Raw genomic sequence first — 23,703 nt, 5'->3', positions numbered from 1 at the left:
AGTTGGGCCAGATCCCCAAGAACAGCAAATGGGGAAGAGCGCAGCGTCGTCTTTCCCCCACCTTTCCACATTGCCACTCCTGGGGCATTTGGGGTGCTAGAATAGCCCCCAGTAGCTGTTACGCCACCTGAGGATCAGCCAGAGTGGGTCCCGTGGAATGGGACAGAATGCCCACCACGTTCAGTGGCCAGAAGCCATGTGGCTTACAGATGGCTATGCCCCTGCTTTAGGCTTCCCAGCTGTGGAGAAGGAGGGGGCAGTGCCTGCTTTCCTCACAGTGCCCTGCCTGCAGGGCCAAGTGAGGAGACACAGGGTATGGAGTGGGATGGACAGAGTGGGGTACATGGGGCTGCTGGGGGGTGTGTGTCACAGACTGGGGTTCAGAAGGGCTAGTGGGGAAGATAGACTGGGGTGGGGACACAGGAGCTAGGAGGTGACAGCACTGAGCCAGAGGCTGACTGGGATGCGGGTGCAGAGCCACATGTGGATGGGATGGAGGGGTGTCTGAGTGGGGGTGCAGGGACACATGAGGGAGGGAACATACAGGGACACATGGGGATGGGGCAGTTGTGCCTGACTGAATGGGAGTGGCTGGGGTCAGCCAGGGTCTGCATGGGGGAGGCTTCCCACCCAACTCAAAAACAACCCCCCCCCCCCGAAAAACTGTTCCATACTTCTCCCACCCACACCCAATAACCCTCCAGCTTCCCTTCCACGTTCCTACCCAGCAATTTACTTCCCTCTCCCTCAGCTCTTCTGTTCCCCCTGACTTCCTTAACGCTTTGCACTGCTTCTGAGGGGTGCGAGAAAGACGTTTCTGTATTGTAGTTTAAACAAATTATTACTTAAAATTCTGTATTAATATGCCTAGTAAGGAATCTATTTGTCAAAAAACATTTCCTGAATCTTTTTTGTTGGCTGTATTGTTATAGACATACTGCTGACAGGTATTTTGAAATAAATTACCAAAATAATTGAAACTGGCATGATTATATTGTGTTATTTTGACAAATAAAATATGCAGAATTTTAAAATATTGTGCACAGAATTTTTAATTTTTTTGGTGCAGTATTCCCCTGGGAGTAATATATGCTATACCATGGAAAGTGCCATGAGATTTTTTTTATTTTATTTTATGAACAATCACCATACGTTCTGTACACCTTCAAACATAAACTAATTAATATACCTCTACCCCGATATAACGCTGTCCTCGGGAGCCAAAAAAATCTTACTGCATTATAGGTGAAACCGCGTTATATCGAACTTGCTTTGATCTGCCAGAGTGCGCAGCCCTGCCCACCCCAGAGCGCTGCTTGACTGTGTTATATCCGAATTCATGTTATATCGGGGTAGAGGTGTATTTTGCAAGTTAGCGACAGCTCAGGGTCTCTGATTTACGTCTTACCAAAAAGAGAGCGGCCGAGATGTCCAAAGTCACCTGTGTAATTCAGACACCCAGTTCCCATTAGAAATAAAAGGGGAATTGGGCATTTAAGTCCCCTAGGCGAGTTTGACTTTCCCATCCAACACCTCCAGAAGCACAACAACTTCTAGTGCAATTCTGAGGCCTTGCTTCCATATTAACTGTGAAGGGGCAGCGGGACCTTCGGAGTCACCACAGTATTTCCTGACGCACCAAGAAGTTCCTTGGAGGTCTCCCAACTTACTCATGACCCATACTCCCCCCCTCAACACGTGAGAGAGCTGACAAGGTGGCATGGCACCAGGACATGTGGACAGTACAAGCTGTTACCATCAAGCTGTTCCAGCAGGTGCCACTCTGACGGGATACAAATAGAAAGAGGATTTTAATAGACCAGGAGTCCACTGCCAGAAGATTATCTAAATTATACATGAATATTCACTTCAGCGCATAACTCATTACCAGCTCACCTCCTTAACCAAAGGAGCCAAACATGGAAATAACTGGTTGCTTCCATAAAAGCAGCGACTCTTGTAACCCTAAGATAATTGCATTGAATTATTCCATTAATATATTACAGTTTTGAAATCTTTATTAATTATACAACGGTAGGCCTGGTAGGCAACCTGCCTTCCCACCCCCTACCCACAACTTCAGTTGTTGTTAAGTTAGAATAACATCACTCTTTAAAATGAATGAGTAGGTTCAGCTCACTGACCTGCTGGTTGTGTTCTGCCATGCAGGATATTTGGAGTCAAGCTCCAGCCTCTCTGGATTGGCACGACCTGGGAATGCTAGTCAATCACTGAAGGAACTGCCTTGCATTGTTCAGCAGTAAGGGGGGGGGTCATCATTATGGTGCCCCATCTTAGCTCCTTAGGCTGTGATTCAGCAAGGGACTTAAGCACATGCCTAACTTGGAGCACTCAAGCAGTTCCATTACCGACTTTAATGGGACTATGCACATGTTTAAGCACATTGCTAGATCGGACCCTAACAAAGGGAGCTAGGATCCAAGGAAGTCCCCTCCAGAGCCCGACAAGAAGGGTCAGGTCCATCAACTGCACCTACCCTTCAAAAGCAAAGAGGGATGTCTCAAAGGAAGGTTGCTGTTGCTAGGAGAAAACTTCTTGCCACTCCCTTGATCACAGATGCCAATAGCTGATTTAAGGAGCAGGGCTCAGAAGAAAGTCCTCTGGCAGCTGGAAGAATGCAAAGACTAGCATCGTTTGGTGTGAAAAGGCAGAGTGCACAGGGAATGTGAATTTTGCCTCTCTCCAAAGCAGTTGGTACCAGGCTAGATGGACACATTTCTAGCATGCGAGTCATATAAAGGTGCACAGCCAGTTCTGTCAAAAACATTCTTAAATGCTTTATCCTTCTCATTTTTTTTTTAAACCACAAGCAGCTACCATCTTCTATTGGCTCTGGGAAAGGCTACACCAAAAGACGAGCTTCGCATCTTGCCCTGAACACGACAAAGATTTCGGCATGTCTTACGTGGCTCTGTTACAGAGGTTGCAAAGTGGAGAATATTCCCCAGCCACTAACAGCGAGAAAAATCTATTAGGCAGATTTTAATACCTACCAGCAGGAAAAAGAATTCCATGAGCGGCATGGAAGGAGAAACGATAGATCAGGCCAGTTTGATTCAGCCAAAGTTTAAAACCCTACAGGAATATCCCTACGTGCTCTTGTCCGCACTAAAAAGCAGCTTGTGTTTACATCTTCACTTCTCTGGACCCAGAGAGCCCTGCGTAGGCTGGGCCTATGCTGGCAGTGAGACACTGTAAAACACACACACACACACACAATGGGCACATGGGCCCATGTGCGTGGGCCCAACATCCAGCAGAGGAAAAACATAAACACAAGCTGTTAACCTTGGTGTGATTACACCAGTTTGGCAGCGGTTGGATGGACTGGGGTGTTTTTAAAAGTACTTTTAAGGAAAGAGCAGATTGTTGGGATTGAAAAAGACAAAAATCAATTCTGCTCCTTAATTACTACAGGAAGCTCCTTTGCCTATAAAGGTTGGCCAAGAAGGCTCTTCAGTGGGTTTTTGTTTAGCAAGGCTTCATTTGAGCATTAGCTTCTGTTCTGATCCACGTGCATTTGCGTCCATTTGCATGATGAAATCCTCACATTTAATTTTCAATTCAAGCTAAAATAAAACACGGTCAAAGTTGGACCTGGTTGCACTGAAGATCATGTTAAAACTGCAAACTCCACACATGTATAAATCAGTCCCAACTTCACTCAAGACTGGACCAAGCTTTGAAAGACTTTTAGTGGCCCGGAGATCGCGAAGGGGCAGCCAAAGAGCCTGGTGGGCCGGACAGAAATGTTAGACGGGCCGGATCCGGCCCACGGGCCATATTTTGCCCACTCCTGGTTTAGACTCTCAGAGTCTTTTATTAAATCAAGCTAGGTGGAGAAAATGAACATGTTGAAGGGCACAGGAACTGGATTTCAGAGCTCTTTGTGGCTAGCATATAATCAATAGATTCCATCAGGTGCTCCTCCCGTAAAAGAGAGATTCTTCAGTCCAACAGGAGTAAGGAATGACAATGTTATTGGACTACAAAGCAGCAAGCACAGATAGACAGGTATCTTCCATGTGAGCCCACAACTGGTGCTCCCCCAAGAACTGTTTTTATTTGGGCCAATTTTAAATTTTCTTCAGATGAAAAGAAATTTCTAAATTTCTTTGTGGAAGTGTGTTAACAGGTCATGTGAGTGGCCCAGGACACAACCACTTATTCCACCAAACATCCCCACTTGCTTTAAAAAGCTGAGGATAGAACTGTGCTGAACTTTTGACTCAGTCCTTGAAATCTGCCTTGATTTGAGTTTGACCTGTACTCACAAATCAGTAATGGTTCCCTAGAGCTTTTATTGTCCACCCAGAAACTGTCCAAAGCTTTTTATGAACATTTGAGCCCCCCCAAAAAAATCAAGCCTGGAAAATGTCAGACTCATTTTAAAATATTCCATTTTCCTCCTCTGATTTTTACCACTGTTTTCATGGTTAGTCAAGCAAACCACCTTCAGGTTTAGCAAACCAGCTACCATTCTCATTCATCACGAATCTCAGAACTGAAGCATTCCAGCTGCTCCAGGGCTATACCCTTAAAAGTGATCTTGCTGAGATGTTATACTTGCCTGTTGTTATGACCTTTGCTATTTTTTGACACAGAGATAAAGATGAAATAGGTTCTCTCTCTAATGACGGTTTGTATAAAAAAATTCTGCTGAAAACTAAACTACCTGTATATATTGCTGACCAACCTGTCACAAGTCAGGACTGTTAGAATCTCGGTCTCTCAAATGAGGGGATATGAAGGATGCATTCCCCCACTGCCCTGTGGCAGTAATATGCAAACATTCCCTAAATTAACTATTTGGGTGAGTTCTATATTTGCTGCCCAAATTGATACAGTAAAACATCCTGAAAATCTCATTTATTACCTGCTCCCTTAGAGTTAAATTCCCTGATCCTGGCACCCAAACTCTCCGGAAAGTCAGCTCACAATCTCAACTGTGTGCCTCACGCCCATCCCCAGTTAGCCTGTCAGTTTCTTCACACATGCACATGAATCCCAGTGCTGGGAGGAAAGGGGGGGTGGGCCGCAAGTTAATGTTCCCCAAAATGAAAAATACCCACCCCATTAATTCCTTTCAACAGTCTGGCCTGATGAGTTATAGTATTTTAATAAAAGAAAAGTCTTACTTTTATAAGGGCCTGACCCAAAGCCTGTTCAATTCAACAGGCGTCTTGCCACTGACTTCAATGGGCTTTGGATTAGGTCCTCAAGGCCTGATTCATCAAAGCACTTAAGCACATGCTTAACTTTAAGCCCATGAACAGTTCCATTGTCACTCACCTGCTTAAAGTTAAGGATGTGCTTAAGTACTTGGCAGGATCAGGGCCTAAATGCTCGCAAATTGGGAAGGCTATTATTCAGAACGGTGAAGACAGGTAAGCCTCCAATACCAAATCACTTTCCTACTAGAAATCCAAGCCACTATGTCATGCTGTTTGAAGTTAATTGCTTTGAAATAATTGAACAGGTGATCAGGAAAGTTCACATGGAGCATTTGCTGTCTTCCTTTGCATCTGAAAAAACATTGCAGATTGCACGGCCAAAATGAGCAGGCTTCAGAAAGCAAGTTTAAGAAAGGGGGCAAGCGTGATGTTTTAAAATGATTTTTCTTTTAATGAATGAAAATTCTCTCTTTTAGCATCATCAAGACCTTGAAAAACATTTTATTCAACAGTTTCTTTAGTTAATACCTCATTACTCCCCTTTTTATTGTTATGGTAATCGCGCCGTAATATATTGCAGCTTTATAGTATCAAATCAAGGCTAGGCCTGCGGGCATCAACAGATGTACGACAGCATGCAGTAAAACAGGTATAGAAGCATGCAGAGCTGAATATGGCACAGGGTTTGGGGGAGGGAAGGTTGGAATTGTTTAGCAATTCATCCAAAGTTATTTTAACCTTGGCAGCCGTTGAACTCTAACAGGCAATATGATCAGTCATGGGGAAGTTGCAGAGAATCGTAACTTGAATGTCGTCCTACCAGACGAGTTATCAGCGTGAACGTCTGCAGCTGCCTGAGTAATTACAACCATGGATGCAACTATTTAAAAAACATTAACGGTATCTATTCCAGTCAACTGACACGGCTAGCAGTAATGATCTAAATTTAATGTGAGAGTCTCGCCTATGAGTAAAAAAATCATAGCTTTGTGCTCAGTGTCAGCACCTCGACTCATAATCCTTCCAGGCAGAGTGAAATTCACCCATGTGTAGAGCCAACAGAAAGCCCATGCACCACCTAAGTCCCGCTTCAGTCCAATGTTGAGGATTTAAATGGCACCATTGAGCATAGGGGTGAATTTCATGCATAATGCAGCATTTGGTTTTGGGGAGGTGCTAGGATCCACACCTAGGAAGCGTCGTTTCTCCTGCAATAGATTGAGCGGCCTCAACTCCCACTGAAGTAAATGGGAGTGGAGTGGGCTCAGTACTGAATAGGTTCTAACCCTAAATGAGATTGCCCAGGAAGCAGTTAAAAGATCCCAGAAAGTAGGTGGCGACTCAAGTAATCTGCTCTGCAATCCCTCTGCCACTAAAACAGTTAAGATATCCAGCGCTGAGAGCGTAATGGCCACTGTCTTTGCCCACAAAGATACCAGCAGAGCTACGCTCACTGTCCCATCCCACAAATATTTTCAAGATGTCAAAAATGTTCCCATTCAGCATCAGGACAAAATCAAGAGACCCCCACCTCCCTCAGTAGACTAGTAGCCAGGGCACTCACCTGGGAAGGGGGACACTCAGGTTCAAGTCCCTGCCATACTAAATATATATTTTTTTATATATAAAAGTGGTACAGCTCTGTAGTGGGGCGGCTGCCCCACTCCCTGAGAGTGTAGGCTGCAGCAGGCCAGTGTGCCTGCGCAGACGGGCCGCCAATTAGAAAAGGGCTTGTTGGGAGCCAATCGGAGCCAAGATTGGAGCCAGCCAATCAGGGTTCAGCTTGGCCCTATATAAAGGCTGCCCAGGAAGAGAGCAGTCAGTCTGTCCCAGACCTTTAACAGGGGAAGGTCTGTCTCCAGGGCTGAGAGACTAGCACCATGGACAGCACAGTGCTGGCCAGGCTCGGGGAGCAGACGGGAGCTCTAGCCCGTAGCCTGCCAGGCTGCAGGCCCTGAAGGGAAGGGCCTAGCGGGTGCAAGGGGTCGTAGGGGAAGTGGCCCAGGGAAGTGGACAAACGAGGGGAGAGAAGGAGGACAGCGAGGCTGCTGCCAGAGGGTCCCTGGGCCAGGACCCAAGTAGAGGGCAGGCCTGGGTCTCCCCCTTCCCCCCTTGCAGTACATCCAGCCATCAGCTGTGGGGAGCGGCCATCATAGACTACGCCAGATCCCTGACAAGAGGGATTAGACTTTGGGGGTGTGGTTGGACATGGTGGCTGGGGTGTAGGAAGACTGCTGATCACACCCCCCCCAGAAGGGGGTGTGGATGGACTAAGGGGCACTGCCGGAGGGCAGTGGTCCTGAAGAGGACGCTGCGAGCTAGTGAGCGACGCGGGCTCAGACACCAACCAAGGGCGAGACGACAGACGGGACACCACCTGGAGAGGGCGCTCCACTGGACTGAGCTAATTCCCAGAGACAACCAGTAGGAGGTCACAAGCTCCAACAGGAAAGATGGAGAGAGACCCATCCCAGAACAGCCAAATAGAGTTCAAGTTGCTGCTCTACCTTATTCAGAGTAGGGATTTGAACCTGGTTCTCCCGCAACCAAGGTGAGGACTATAACAACCAGGCTATTGGCTATTCTGGGTCAGGCTCGGTCTCACTAACTCTCTCTCGCTCAGCTCACCAGAAATTAATTCCATCCTCAGAATGCTTCTTGAGGCACCGGCATTTGACCAGCTCTAAATTACCAGCACATAACTCATAACAAAAGCTTTTTTGGATTCTTTGTGCACTATATAGAATCAAAATCTATTGTGTACGTGTTAATCTAAACAAAATCAAAGCCCCTTAGGATTAAGGGTCCAGTCTTCGAATCACTAACCACCAAGCACAACACTTTGTACTGCGAGTAGCTCCATGGACGTCAGTAATAACTGATGTCCATGGGACCATTCACAGTAATAAGCACTACGCTTGGTAGCGTAAGTGCTTGTTGAATCGGCTTTAAGACAAGAATGCTTGTTGCACTACATATTATAAATGGTATGAGACACAATGGACACTATAGTCCAGTGAATACAGTAATTCTATTAATAAAATGAAAGCTTAAATTTTGAGGCTAATCCTGGGAATATCATTTATAAAAGTTAACAGGGCATATTTAATTTAAGAATTGGCTAACTCGCCTCTCTTCGCAGCTGAAATCTCATAAATGAAATATACTGGATCGCTGCCCAGTGCGGAAATAAAAGTTATGAATAATGTTTTTATCTCAATCATTGTCAGTGCTTTAATATTCCTAATTACTTTAAAAAGCTAAATATTCAATATAGGAAAAACCCCTTTTTCTTTTTATCTTCGCTTGCAAGATTAGTACAATTTAATAAAAGGCACTGGGCAGTTTTAGTCCATGAGACCCATCTCCATGTTGACATCTCATCCTTTACTGTTTGTTATTACACAGAATGGAGCTTTTATTACTCTGTATGTACTTTATCACAAGGTTTTTTTCCCCTCCCAGGTTTGTTATTTAACATCTCTACAACCATAAGTGAAGTGCTTATCTATATACGGCACAAATACTGAATGACTGGGGGCAAAAGCATTATTTTTTAAAAAGAACCAAAGGGTAGAATTCGTTCTTGAGATTCTGGGCAATATTTCATAATTGAAGGAGTTTTTTCCCATGGGCTTTAAAAAAAAAAAGTTACTCGAAATAGCTATTTCAATATTTTATGCTGCCTTTCTGATTCTTTTCCCTGGCGGAGAAGCCTTAGAGGCCCTCCCATCCCCTAAACAAAGTGAATCCTTACGTCCTCATGAACTTCCTACTCTCTCCCATCCCACAACTGCCTCTGCTCCCTCAATTGAAGAGACACTGCGAGAGCTGAACACAGAACATTCATGATGTCCTTGGCCAGACAAAGTTCCATCGCGTTGGCTTCAGGCAACATGGTAAAATCTCAGGAACTGTTTTTACCCCGGGGGGATATTTAACTGCTACTGCCCTTTGAGCCTGTCAATATCGCTAACCTGTCTCTTTCTACAGTTACTTTGTCTATTGTCTTGATGGTTGGTAAGAATGTGTCTTTTTCCAGCTTCCAATCAATTTGGGAAAGCGGTGGGAGGAAACAAGACCATTCAGTCCGTGACTTGCAGCATCTTTCTAGAATGATGCAGCTTTATGTAGTTGCCTGCCACACAAAGAGCCTTCATGTGAACTTATTCCCATTATGCCAATAATGGCTGGAGCCTACGTTGCATAACTCTCCAATGTTTACTCTGAAAATAACACTAGCAGTTTCATTCTAACATGAACTAATCACGTGGGCAGAAACCTATTTTTACTAAGAATAGCTCTGACATATGCAACTTCTCCAACTGAAAGACTCTTGAGCCCTAAAGTATAAATGAATCTTCTAATGAAAATATCTAAAATGAGCACAACACCCACCAGCTACCATCATCCATTCCTGCATTTTGGATAAAGGACAAGTGCGCAAGCTTAGAATCAGGAGGTGAAATCTTAGCTCTATTGAAGTCAATGGCAAAACTCCCATTGGCTTCCACAGGTCCAGGATTTCATCCAGGACCTATGTCCATCACAGGAAGTGTTTTGATGAAGACTTTGGCATGGCTAAAACACGAGGCAAAGCAATTTCACTTCAGAGACAGTCTTGTATGAGCATCTATCATTAATGTTTGACTAACAGGAAATAAGAGTTTAAAAATATCCTCCGCTGCATTGAATAAAGCTTTATAAAGACAAGAACAAAGAAAATTAAAGCCATCACCTCTTTATTAGCAGGGCAGGAGTGATTCCCCAAATTAATTAACTGTTGCAAAATAATCAAACTGATGTTTCTCATTTTCTATTTAAAGTAACCGTGTCCTACGCCACCGATTTCATTCAGACTTGTTTTTAAAAACAGTGTGTGTCTTTAATATACCCATATTTTTTACTGGGCCTCTACTCACCACTGGAGCAGTCAACGCCTCCCCAGCCTGGTTCACAATGACAGGTATCTGGAGATATACATCTTCCATGCACACACTCTTCTGTGCAGAGAGCTGTGAAGGAGAAACGTCACACGGTATTGTCAAATGTGTGAAATGATTGGTAAGCACAACACTTAAATTGCATCATAAAGGTCAATATTTTCTTTAAAAAAAACAAAAGCGCTACTTGCAGATTTTAATTAATACTAGATTATTAAAGTAACCATATAGGTCTCTCTTGTTAGACATTAAAAATCTCATATCCCAATCTGACTTTTTGTAATGAAAAAAACCCTGACACCAGTAATTACTTTGTGTAGCAATTATTACTTCATAATAAATAAAACCTTTACCAAATTGACCCTTATGATTGTAATTCGAGAATGCCAGCTTCTTATAACACAATCAGACAAAAGTGTTACAGCTCATAAGGAAAGAAAGAACTCGGTGTTAAGATGTATTAAGATCCAAAACAGATTTGTCAAAATAGACTGAGGAAAAGAAATAATTTTACACATAGTACTACAGTTGTACCCCTGTCTTTTCAAGGGCATCAGGTTTTCCATAACTAAAATGTCCAGAGCTTAGTGGTTTTTAAAACAAGGCCATTATGAGGGCTGACTCTGAAAGTATCTTTTGGGGATACTCGCTGTGATCACCAAACTCTTTTCACATTAGCCAGTGAACAGCCATCATGTGACCATAAGAACAGCCATACTGGGTCAGACCAATGGTCCATCTAGCCCAGTATCCTGTCTTCTAATGCCAGGTGCTTTGGGGGGAAATCACTCTGTGATCACTACCTAGGATCCCCACAAATTAGGCATGTGTCCGAAAGGGCTCTCTTATTTGGCAGTCTGTTCTGAATACCAGCTAGGAACTCTACAGCCATGTTTCAGCACAAGTTGGTATTAAACCCTAGGTGGCCATTCCTCTGAAAATTCTGGGTTTGGATCATTAGGGACACTGTTCGGATTTCACAAGTAACAGTTTCTCCAGCTCCAACTCGTAAGTGGTTTTCCTATAATCCTAACTATAGGACAAAATGTATAGACCTCAGCCAGTCAAATCCTGCATTAACATCAATGGGAATTTTGCCTGACTGTAAAGACTGCAGGATTTCTCTCTATTAGCTTCTTTCCTTTGTGGGTTCTGTGTGTGTCAAAACTGTAATTCATTCATATTTCATATCTTCTGGGGATTGGTCCTGCTTTGAGCAGGGGGTTGGACTAGATGACCTCCTGAGGTCCCTTCCAACCCTGATATTCTATGTTATCCACCTGTTATCTTTTGTTTGGACACCATTGCAGGGAGTATGAAATATTGATCACTAATACTCTAGGCTCTAATTATCCTACCCTATTTTGTGCATTTATTTTATTTCCATAAGGGTTTCCAAAGACAGGTATGCATTCTTCTGGTCTGTAAGCATGGGATCAAATCCATGCCAGGGCAAGAGAGAAATGGAGATCATTCATACAGAAATGTGAGCCACCACACAGTTTAGCAAAGACGTTTCAGGACCGTTGGTAATCTACACGCAGGAGGAGATCGAGTATGGACCAGCAGTGGAGTTACAGGGCAATATAAAGGCTCAATATGTTGGAAGAGCTGTGGAGAGTACTTAGAACAGCATTTGCACATGCCATGCCGAGTTGTCGCTGTGTGTTACAGCTGTCCCCCTGCTGGATTCTGAGTGGCTGTCCCCCTGCTGGATTCTGAGTGGCCGCCCCCCCCACCCCGGCCATGAAACGGACCAAAGTCACAGCCTGGCCCTACTCATGGAAATGGCTTGTGCAAACTGACTGGAGCCATTGCTTTGCTCAGGGAGGTGGGGGCTTTTCGCTCCTTTGTCTAGCTTCTTTGTTCGGACCCGGCTCGGTGTAGGGGGCTCTGCCCAGGTATGCAAGACCTCAAGTGGCCACATAGGTGAGCATATGAGTCATACCTGTCACTCAGAGCTTGCCCAGGCAGGTCCCGTGCCTACCTGCAGTTTCCCTGCCTTCTCTCCTCCCCTGGATTAAGGGGAACCAATCAAAGTTACTGGCGGGAAACTGCCTGAGTTTGCCCTTAAAACCAGACCTTTTCTGATCAGACCCCCAGAGAAGGTCCTTGCTTTGCCACTTGGTCTGATCAGCTAGGGGTCTTTGGGGGGCCCTCTCCCCACTCTCGTTTGTTTTTGAGCGTACCCCCGTTTTTAAACTCCCCTCCCCCGAACAACGAATTTGTGCCTGGAGATCTCCTGATTATTGTAAGCGAATCGAGCCCTCTCTGCGTCCTCTGATGCTGAAACTGCTGTTCCTGCTGCTGCTTTGGGGATTGGTAAGGAAAAACCCCTTGCACACTCCTCTTGTTCTAGCTGCTGGCTTCCTTTCCCCAGCAGGCAGACCCAAGCTAACTCCTTGGTCTGTATCTGTAATCTGCTTCTTGCGCCGCAGCGCCTTTGCTGCTAGAAATAAGCCTGCTTGCGGCCACCACTAGTTAAACACCCCCCCCCCCTTGAAGTTGTATCCTGGGCACACACCACTCTGCCCTCTGGAACTACCCCTAGTATAAGGTGCACCCATTAAGTTAGATTTAGCCTTTAGTCTAGATAAATTGTAATTTCATTTTGCATAGTTGTGGTTAAGTTAGGTTTAGAAAATTGCTTGCATTGTACTCTGTAAGTTAGGCTTAAAAACCGTTGCATTTTTGCTGTGTTCTGTATAATTGTCTCTCTGCTGTTTAAACTTGCAGCCTGTCTGCTCTCTCTCTCTTTCTCAATCCCTTCCCCCCCCACGTGCTCACCCTGCTCCTACTGCTGCTAAACCTCAACTGTATTACTGAAGTCTAGCATAAAACCCCATTGGTTACCCTTTTCCTTTCGAACACCCCTCACATTTTACATTTACACCACTGTGAAACATTTTTACCTAGAGTTGTTGGTTATTTAACACATTTTACCCATAACTGTTAGTTGGTTATATGTTGCTGTGACACACCCTTTACATAGAAACTGTTAGCTACCTGTTACATTTATATTTCACTGTTAATTGGTTACCCACTGTATTGTACCCCACTCTTGAAACCTCCTATCCTATTTACTAAAAGAAACCCCTCCCCAATTGTCTATCTTAACAAACCCCATACCCCTCACTATTAAATTTTCCCTGTTTTTGCATTTTCTTAATAAAGTTTATTTTACACCCCACCAGTGCAATAGTTGTCCCCCAAGATCCCCTACCTGCTGGCAGGGTCAGTAGCCAAGAAGCTGATTCTGTTCTCACTGACACCAGTATTAGTCCTTTGACTTCGAGAGACCCCCCTCATGATTTACATTGGTGTACAGGAGAGAATCTAGACCGAAAGAGTCCAAGAGCTTTCTGTTCCCTTTACGTATATTTTAAACAGCAGGTCATCTTCTTTCTATAAAACTGTGCAGCACTTTTTTTTTTTAAAAAGTGGGTAATTATTTTAGCTCCCGGCTAAAGCATACATTGTGAGGCAGAAGGCTGACCATGAGACATTTCTGTTCCCTCCCTCACAAGGATTTCTGTCTCCTAAGCAGTTTGTGAAACTGACTGGCATTTTCAGTGTGTTACTGGTCTATTATTTAAGCTTAAATGGCAACAGACATAGAAGCATATTGTAGCATATTTTATGCCTCGAACAGATGTCTACTAGGTAGAGAAAGTGAAACATTACAGCCCTTAAATAGATGTCTACTGTTACACAGCACAAAAGAACCTTGCATCCTGCATAAGAGCTGCACCAAAAGTCTTATTTTCACCATTCTGTGAAATGTGAAAGATACGTTTTTCACTATAACAAAAAAAAATGAGACATGAAAACACAATGGGAAAAATCTGCTTTTTCCATCGGTGAACATCCCATCCCACTAGCTGGTAAAGTTAGGCACATCTTAGCCTTTGTTGGAAGTCCAAGAGAAATGAAAACAAAAATTCCACTGAGATTCATGTCTAGACACCCGCCCAATTTGTATCCGCTTCCAATCCGCGTTCCGCAAACATGGTCCGTGGATATCCGCATCTCATTCCACGGACATAAAGCAGATATCCGCAGGCTTGCAGGACTCTACTCATACTACCCCACAACTCAGTCCCTAGCTTTCCCTTTTGGAGGCCACCAACTTTCTGAGTTGGTTTGACCCAATTTGTCTTTTTATACAGGGACCTGCCCAAGACAGAACAGAATGTGTTAAATGAATAGGGCAGAGCCCCAAATCTAAACTTACTGAAGTAAAGCCATTTAAAGCAATGGAATTACTGCTGAATGGCCCTGTGTGTAAAAGGTACAGAAAGCCCCTGCCTTAAGTGGAAGGCTAGTTTGACATAAGCCAATTTATTCTAGGATAGGTATAATTTGGAATGCTGTTATTGTCTTTGATCTGAATCAGATCTATAGCATCCATATAAAAGGTCAGAGTAGGGCATTACTCCAAAATATCACCATTGCAAGTAAAAATTTCAAATTCTCCCATATAAAATGGGAAGTCTTGTCTTGCTATAATCTTTAGAGTTTAATTTAATTTTTCATTCTATTAACATTCCACATTATAAGATACAATAGGCCCCAAGGCATTCTTCATAATAAACTTTGTACAGTGGTTTTCAAATGATCTTACTAGTTAATGGAACTATAAAAATCACTTGCACGGAAAGGTCAAGAAAAATAAAGATGAGTGCGTGCGTTCTGACACCGTCCTGTTTGACACACAGCTAGAATGCCCTGGAATGAAGAAAACTTGCACTAATGCAAGTAATATAATACCTCCCAGCACAAAGGCTGACACTTCAACCCTTGGAATTCCAGTGATTTTACGTCTGCATTTTCCTCCCCGATCACCTTCTCTTGAACAATCCAGCACCTCATTGATCAGTTTATTATTAGCATTCTTGGCATGAGTATGAGATCAGTGTGTAGTTTGATTCAGCCTGGTAATAAAATGACCTACATCAAAGTCCTGCCAAAATGCCAACTTTGTAGCAATGCGTTTAGCATGAGTTATTTCACCATATTCAAGGTCACACAGCAACTGCTCCTAATCATGGAATAAAGTCAACAAAGGGAGTTCTGAAACAATTCATTTGATACTTATCACTTATTCACTTTATAATTACAAACACTGATTCACTCCACATGTAAGGTCATTCCTCAGTGAAATAGACCTACAAATTAAATTCTTCCCAGACTCTGCATTGTTATTCAGCTTTCTCTAACTTTAGTATCTGGAGCCCAACATTACTACAGCAATTAAAAATAAACACTAAAGAGTTGATTAGAAAAATTTAGTGTTTTGTCTGATAACCTGAAAGATCATCCAGGTCTCCTGGTTGTGGAGCTTTGGAAATACCACAGTGTACTTCTCTTGCATGGCACCATGCTATGGGTGGGCGTCTCTGCTGCTTAAAGTATGTCCTCACTGAAGAATTAACTTAGGTGATCAGCACCTGGGTCTGAGCACCTGGGTTAGCCTGGCCTGGGAGTGAGCAGCCATACAGCAAAGCCTTACCTGAATTACTGTCTCCTCATTTGTACCCTGCTCTCCGTGTGGTGCTAGGACTGGCAGGGGCACATACCCTGGTTCTTTGTGCTGCAGAAAGCTGAATCACTCTAGGATTCTTTGCCAGTAAATTGTGGGAGAACTTGTCTGTCCCGGGCACTAGAGGACTATCAGCACTTGAGTGATTTAGCCTCACTGCAAAGTGGGCAGGTTACCAGCCCATGTGAAAGCCGCACTCAAGCTCAAGCCTATACCATCAGCCACGCCAGCTAGGTTGGGTTTAATGAACCACCAACCTCAGGTGAGAGGGTTTTCTGTGGACCAGACACAGGGTTAGGAGAACACCTAAGTAAGAGCCCAAGCTAACTCTGCAGTGAAGACATATTAATGTCCAGTTTCAAGAGTGCTAAGAACATAGTCATATTTAAGGGGGAACCTTGAGATCCATGCAGCCAGGGTCCAGGACCCACAGCCTCCATATGGATGGCCCTGGCTTCCAGGGATCCATGGGAGTTGGGGAGGCAGGCCCTGTGACCTGGCCTGCCAACATCACCACCTCTCAACTGGACACTGACAGACACATAGCTAGGATCGGTCTGGCTCACTCATGCGTTAGTATTGATAAAATAGGCATTCAAATGATAGGACTGCATTTAATGTTTAGGCTGTATTGAATACTTGTGAGTTGCTGTATTTATTCATCTTACTTGTAATATCAGTGTTCCAAATCGTAATGTAATATTTGAGTGGTTGTGTTGTGAGCCTCTGTGACCAATGAATCACCATACAGGAGAGGGACATTACTTAGTGCGAAGGGCAGCTCTTCTACAGAAATTGGTAAGACCCTCCAGAAAGAGGAGACCCATCAATACCAAATGGGCTGTGGTTGGATCTTACAACTGGAAACTCCCTACATCTGGACTGAGAAATCCCCAACAAAAAGACTAAAGATACTTATTGCTGTTCTGCTCTCTTCCTCATGAAGATGAGTCCTCCAGGTGGACTCTTCCCATCAGCTAAGTTTGTAGCTCAGAGCACATGGCAGGAGAGGGATAAAAACCCCAACCAAAAGGAACTAGGGATCTCCATGCTGCCTGAACTCGGGAGGAGTTTCTAGACATAAACAAGAGATCCCCAGCTGGGAATAGCTCTAAAGGAAAGCAGAGCTTGCTGAATAAAGAAGCCTATATTATTTTTAAAACCTGACTATTCGTTTGCTTAAGCCTTGTAAATAACTTTCATTTCCTTTTCCTATTTAATAAACCTTCATATAGATTACTATAGGATTGGTTGCAAGCATTGTGCTTTATGTTTCACACCAAAACTGACCTGGTGTAAGTGACCGGTCCTTTGGGACCAGGACTAAACCTGAATATTGCCATGATTCTTGGCATAAGGGACCATTTATCACAGAGACACGCTCTCATCGCTGGCAAGACAGATGGGAGTACCCACAGGGACGGTCTGTGATGCCGTATTAAGGCGGTCAAAGTTCCTGAGGAGTTTGCACTTGGTGAAGTTGGTTGGTGAAATCTAAATTTACAGCTCACAACCAATTTGGAGTTTGTACCCTGGTTTTTAACCCTCAGACTCTTGTGTCAGTGTTGGGAGTGTCACAGGCCCCACAACCTGCTCTGTGGAATAAGGAAGTAAATTATGCCCCTCAGTGATGTGTGACTCTGGGTGACATCCTGGCCCTATCGAGTCAGTGGGAGTTTTGCCATTGGCGTCAATTGACAAGGATTTCACCTTCTGCAAGGAATCCTCACAAAGCTTAACCTCACCCCCTGGGTTTAGCCATTGTATGAAGAAGGCAAACTCATTTCTTTGTATAATAGCCTACAAGTATTAGGCCCACATTGACCCTGCCACTTTTAGGGCCCAATCTTTTCCCTCTGTTCTCAAGGCAAGTAGGGTTGGGCCTGCAAAGACTCTTTCAAAGTGGTTTAAATATTAATAATTGTGCATCAGTGAAAGTCAGCAATTGGTTTTATAAAGTCCCTGCTGCTGCTCCAGCTAAAAACAATCGTTTCCTCCTCCTATGTTCAGGTGAAAGCTGCATGGCTTCAATCAATTCTGCTAATCGATGTTCTAGTACAATAATATTCTTGGGGATTATTCTCAGCATTTAACGGTTTCTGATAAATGATTTTCCACTCCCGACTGCAAGGTTTAAAACAACCATTAGCGTACTTGGCAAGGAGGAACACACTTGTTCAACTTGTTAATGAGGTTAAAACAGGGGCGGAATCAGCAGAGCACAGCACCTGACCTAGGAAAGGTTCTTTTTTCTTTCTTTTAAATTCACCAACAAGACACTCTTCCAGTCACAGATTTTCTTCTGGAAACTGATCCTTGGTATCCGCAAGGTTAATGTGATTTTACCTATGAATAGTATTGTATGTTGTAGCTGTTGTGAGGTAACAAATTGTATTTTCTGAGCAATAGAGAAATATTTAACACTTCTCTCTCGTGCTGTGTGCTGCAAATTATTGATTTTGAAGGATTTGATCCTGCTGGCCTCACTCCAGCAAAACTCTGACGTCAATAGGAGTATTGCCTGAATGAGGCCCGGGGGGGAAAGCAACTCTTCCTGCTCTGCTAAAAGCAAGATTGCTGCCCACGCTCCTAGGATTGGGGGAATGCAGCTCTCCCTCCTCCTGTGCTGAGGTAAAATCTCACCAGGCTGCGGAATCTGAATTAGGAAGAGTGAGAGGATTTGCTACCTAGCTAAGGAGTTTCTGGGGCATCTTGCCAGGACATAGAGAAGCACCAGTGCCTGATGGAGGAAGGAGAGGTGTCCCCATCGAGCGGCATGATCTGCACCATGTGTCTTCCTGGTATAATCTGCACAGGTTGAACTTGATTCACCCACACAAGCCCAGGGAAGGTGAAACTAAACTCACACCCTGAACAAGCAGGGGCCCGCCAGAACTCACTCCTGGGGGAGAACAGGTGGTGTCTAGACTGGTGCCCTCCTTCAAGGGCGTAGTTGGGGAGGGCAGTTTTAAGTGAGGGCATAGGCGCCAACTTTCTCCGGCACTGGTGCGTGCCCGTGCTCCCCGCACCGACTTCACCCCCTCCCCAAAGTCCCTACCCTAATTCCGCCCCTCCCTGCTCCTATTGGATCCCTTCCCCAAATCCCCGCCCCAGCCCCGCCTCTTCCCCAGCGCACCGCGTTCCCCCTCCCTCGCGAATCAGCTGTTTCGCGGCGCAAGCGCTGGGAGGATGCAGCGGCACGCTCGCGGAGGAGCGGAGGCGAGCTGGAGCAGGGGGGCGGGGGCCACAGGGAGCTGCCGGTGGGTGCTGAGCACCCACCAATTTTTTTTCCATGGGTGCTCCAGCCCCGGAGCACCCACGGAGTCGGCGCCTATGAGTGAGGGCAGGGCTCCATAGGAGCCCTGTAGCAGAGGTGGCCCAGGGGATGGCTTCAAGTGGGAGAGGAGTCCCGGCTGCCAAGTACACAGTTAGAAGTGGTAACATAGCCAACATGCACAGTATCCCTCCTGTGGCTAAAAATGGAATGTCAGAGAGAAGTGAGCACTTCCCTCACCTACAGAGGTTGGAGCATACCGAGGCCTGCAGATGAAGCAGGAGCCGATTTCTAGACGGTCACGTAAATACTTCTATCACGTACGGGCAGGGACACACAGAACCCTTCAGCTGAAGGGAGATTCTGTTCCTAGACAGCAGGGCCTCGCATTAGCCCGTTCAGCTCTATTATTTTCCAACACTCTGCTCTGATTTATGCTTAGCCCTGGTTTATTCCGATGACGGCATTACTGAAATAATGCTGAGACGTTCTACATTCCGACGTTGGTCTAGTGCCTGTCTGATTTCAATTGTGATAAAGGAAGCATGTGAGAGACTGCCAAAGTAAATGGGCTACTATCAAAAAAGCAATTATAACATCAATTACAAGGGCCAGATTCTGCCCTGAGATGTGCAATTGGAGCCATGGTGACAGGGACGTAGGCAGAACTTGGCCCTAAATGTTCTAATGCAGTCTCAAAGCTATGCAGCCTTGGAGATCTAGAAATTACTTCAGAACTGCTCTGCTTGCACATTTTGCTAGAAGTTACACACCCAGGATATTAAGTGAATTCCCCTGTGGTACAAATTCAATCTATCATAACCTAGCTCCTGTGAAACATATTGTTTGTATCCCAAAACATTGCCACATGTCCATAACTCCCTGATTTCTGGCTTGCCATGAATTATGGCCCTCTTCCCCTGAAAATCATATTTTCTGTCCGTGAGTGACACTGCTTCACTGCCGACTGATCTTCATAGGCAGAATGCGCGTAATGTGTATGTGAGCGAGAATGGGTACCCAAAAACGTTATTACAACAGAAAGATCAAAAGTAGACAAATTGAGAACTCCTGGCCACACTATGCTTTTTGCGTTCTTTGCACTGCAACACAAGACCTAATAAAATCGAATTACACAGATTTCCCTAGATGACTTTTAGCCCTGTAGTGCATGGAGCAAAGTATTGATTTTTCAAACGAGATCCTTGTTCGGTCATATTCCAACTTCCATCAAACAAATCTAACAAAATCCTCCTCACCCCACCCCTCTCCAAAAAAAATAAATAGGGTGAATGTGGCCAACTTGCTAAAGTTAGAGCTGTGACTGAAGCTGGGATATTATACAACACGTATCCTACAGGGCCAAAGTCAGATTTCATTTCAGATGAGTCCCCACACTGCAAATGGAGGTCATTCCGATGAGATCAGGGATAGAGGGGCAATCAGTTTGAAGATCATGCTAGAGTGTTTTGGGAGAGCTAGACGAACCTTCGTGGGGATGCAATATTTATATGAATACAATAGTCTTGCCTTTAAAAGAAACTGTGGCAAAATACTAGCTACATTTCAAAGTAATTTCGAGAATTGAGCTGAAAGAGAGATCCAGGACATAAATTACTGTACAACTACTGGGGCTGATTCTGATCTCAGGCCACCAACGTAATACTTGTGAATAAACTGACACAAATCAGCCGTCAAGAATTATAACATTCAAAAACCAGTCGGAGAACACTTCAACCTCCCTGGACACTCAATTGCAGACCTAAAAATGGCAATTCTTCAACAACAAAGCTTGAAAAACAGACTCCAACGAGAAACTGCAGAACTGGAATTAATTTGCAAACTGGATGCATCAGATTAGGCCTGAATAAAGACTGGGAGTGGATGGGTCATTACACAAAGTAAAAACTATTTCCCCATGCTAATTTTTCCCCCTACCATTACTCACACCTTCTTGTCCACTGTTTGAAATGGGCCATCCTGATTATCACTATAAAAGTTTTTTTTCCCTCCTCCTGCTAATAGCCCACCTTAATTGATTTGTCTCGTTAGAGTTGGTATGGCAACCCCCATCTTTTCATGTTCTCTGTATACCTATCTATCTCTTCCTACTGTATTTTCCACTCCATGCATTGGATGAAGTGGGTTTTAGCCCACGAAAGCTTATGCCCAAATAAATGTGTCTCTAAGGTGCCACAAGTACTCCTCGTGCTTTTTGTTGATACCGACTAACACGGCTACCACGCTGAAACTTGATGACCCTCGGTTACTCAAGTGCAATGAGGGCAGACTCAGGCCCATTGTCTTGCCTTCGTAATTAATCGCTAAGGGGAACCCTTTACTATCGTGACAGTCAGATTTATGGTCCGATTCACGACCCACAATCCATGCACCCACTCCAAACCAGAAAAAAAACCCTTGGAGACAGAGACTTCTTTTCCCTCTACATATATTGTCAGAAGTTACTGAGATTCTGGTCAACCTGCGTAGGCCCCCTTAAAAGGGAGGTAAATCTTATGTAGTATTTACATAAAGGTAACTGTTATACATCATTTTAATAAGGAGTGTAGAAGTGGCTAGATCTAGATTACAGAAGGCCCCAAAAATCTGAGACCTGTGAAGGTGGACAGACAGTTTCTGATCCTTCTTGCACCTGTGTTTTACCAATAACTTTTCTAACTTCAGTGGAGTTCATCCATTGATTACTGTATTGAACCTGCGAGCAGACTTTTGCCTATTTATGTACAGTATTTGTACAAAGATGCTGCAGAAGATAGCTGATCTGCTTTTAAAAAAAACTCGAGTCTTTTTTCAAGACTGCATACATGATGTGCATCTCCCTAGGTACTAGGGTAGTTTCTGATTCCTTACTGAGGCAGTAAAGAGCTCAGGATTTGGCCCAATCTATGAACTTGGATGGTGGGCAGGAAACCATGTGTTTGTTCTGTGTTTGTCCAGTGCCTAGCACACTGGCGTTCTGATCTATGACCAGGGCTGCTAGGTGCTACAGTAATACAAATAAATCATTGTAATATTCATCAGGGATGGTAAATGGGATTTGTATTTTTAAAGCACAGTAAGCTTTGGGCATAAATAGGTTGACAGTGTCTCTTTTCCCACCATATCCAAGAAAGTGAGGTTTGGAAAGTATAAATATCAATGGTTGAAATACTGAGCTGGAAATAAATTGAACCCTCCAACCCCAATTTTTTTTATTTTTTTCAATGAAATCTCTAATGCTCCAAGTTTCAATTTCCCTGGAGGACTTTAAGAAATATTTATTAAGGAGAATGCATGTACCACAATAGAACCAACCTGTAATATGGGGGCCTTGTCTGCTAGTTCCCCTTTTGTGGCAAGATAGGGGGGTACACCAACCTGGTGCCATTACCCTTTATGCCATCACACCCAGTTTTGCATTTGTCAAGACCTTGTTGTGACCTGAGCCCTCCTGGCCAGGACCTCAGTAGTCTCCTTTCCCTTTAGGATAGTGGGGAGTCAGAAGCTGTGGCTCTAGTGGGGACTAATCAGCCCTAGGTCTCCTGCCTTTAAGACCCTTTCCTCCAAAAGCCCCTGGCTGGAGTTGGTAGGGGATGGATTTCCAGCCCTCTCCACTGGGTTCCAGCTCAGGACCCTTGTTTGGCACAGCCAGAGCCAGCCCCCTCAGTCCCTTGCTGCTCCCCCAGCCTCTGGTCCTGCCTCTGGAGTGTTGGATTTTTCTGGAAGCTTCTCACCAGTCTGCTGCAGAAATCCCTTTTCAGTCTCTCTGGCCACCCCCCTGCCCTCTTATCCTCTCAGCTGCTGTGGGGCTGCCAATCAGCTCTGACAGAGTAGACAGTTGCTTCATTAACCCGTTGGCTGCCAAACCACCATGGGGTGTATAGACTTCAAGACACAACCACATGCACATTTAAAGTGAAATGCTACAGTCTTACAGAAAAAAAGCCTGTAGGAGGAAAGCATTGGGTGTGTCTCTGTACCCAATCCAGAGAGGAGTTTATACCAGGCCCAGCCGTGCAGCAAATATAGATTTCTCCATGGTGATCTAGCTGTGGGTAGATCTTGATTACAGATACAGTAAAACACACGGGGGAGAGGGGAACCTGACATCGGTTTTGATGTCTTATGGGTTCTTTTACACAGCACTCAGTTCAGAATTGCTAACAGACGCTTTTCAATAGAGGCCTGTGCGGATGCAAAATTTGTATCCGCAACCAATCTACAATCCACAAAAAACGAGCCACAGATATAAAGAAGCTATCTGCAGATTTGCAGGGTTTTGGATATAAAATTTGGGTCCGCCTCCATCCACAATCCACAAAAAAGGGGCTACGGATATCCTGGATTTTCAAAGCTCTACTTTCCAATCAATTAGCCAATTTCACCCTGCTCCCTGACTGAAAACAAGTAGGGAACCAGAAATGAGCACCAATTTCATGAGTGGCTCCCCTGCAAACCTACAACTGACATATGCATGCAAGTGACCAGCCCTGAATTCACTTCGTCTGGCTATTTCAACCTATCACACATTTTTCAGTTTACTTTTGGTTACTAAAGTTTCCTGCTCCTTTGCTCAGTTACCTTCCACCGGGCCAAAGCGACGAATGCTGAACGCACAGAAATTACAGCACTATATGAATAAATTAAAAGCTAGCATGGCCACGAAGAGCACCACTGCAACCAGCAGTTGGCCAGTTAGTTTCACTCTCAACCCCAGCACGTATTATTGTTCTTCTTTGGGTTTGCTTT

The 23,703-nt window shown here is 44.5% G+C and overlaps 1 protein-coding gene across 4 annotated transcripts in view; it reads right to left on the bottom strand.

Annotated features, from left to right (window-relative positions):
* Positions 1-23,703, bottom strand: part of MEGF11 (multiple EGF like domains 11) — a 358,447-nt gene that overhangs the window by 212,017 nt on the left and 122,727 nt on the right. For all 4 annotated transcript variants that reach the window (XM_042856570.2, XM_042856571.2, XM_065559191.1 and 1 more), the window contains exon 6: positions 10,118-10,210. In XM_042856570.2, the coding sequence (XP_042712504.2) occupies positions 10,118-10,210 (93 nt within the window). The remainder of the gene's footprint in view (positions 1-10,117; positions 10,211-23,703) is intronic.

This window comes from Chrysemys picta, chromosome 10 (genome assembly GCF_011386835.1).
Source record: "Chrysemys picta bellii isolate R12L10 chromosome 10, ASM1138683v2, whole genome shotgun sequence".
In the NCBI taxonomy this organism is placed as follows: domain Eukaryota; kingdom Metazoa; phylum Chordata; order Testudines; family Emydidae; genus Chrysemys; species Chrysemys picta.
This window is presented reverse-complemented; position numbering and strand designations above follow the sequence as displayed.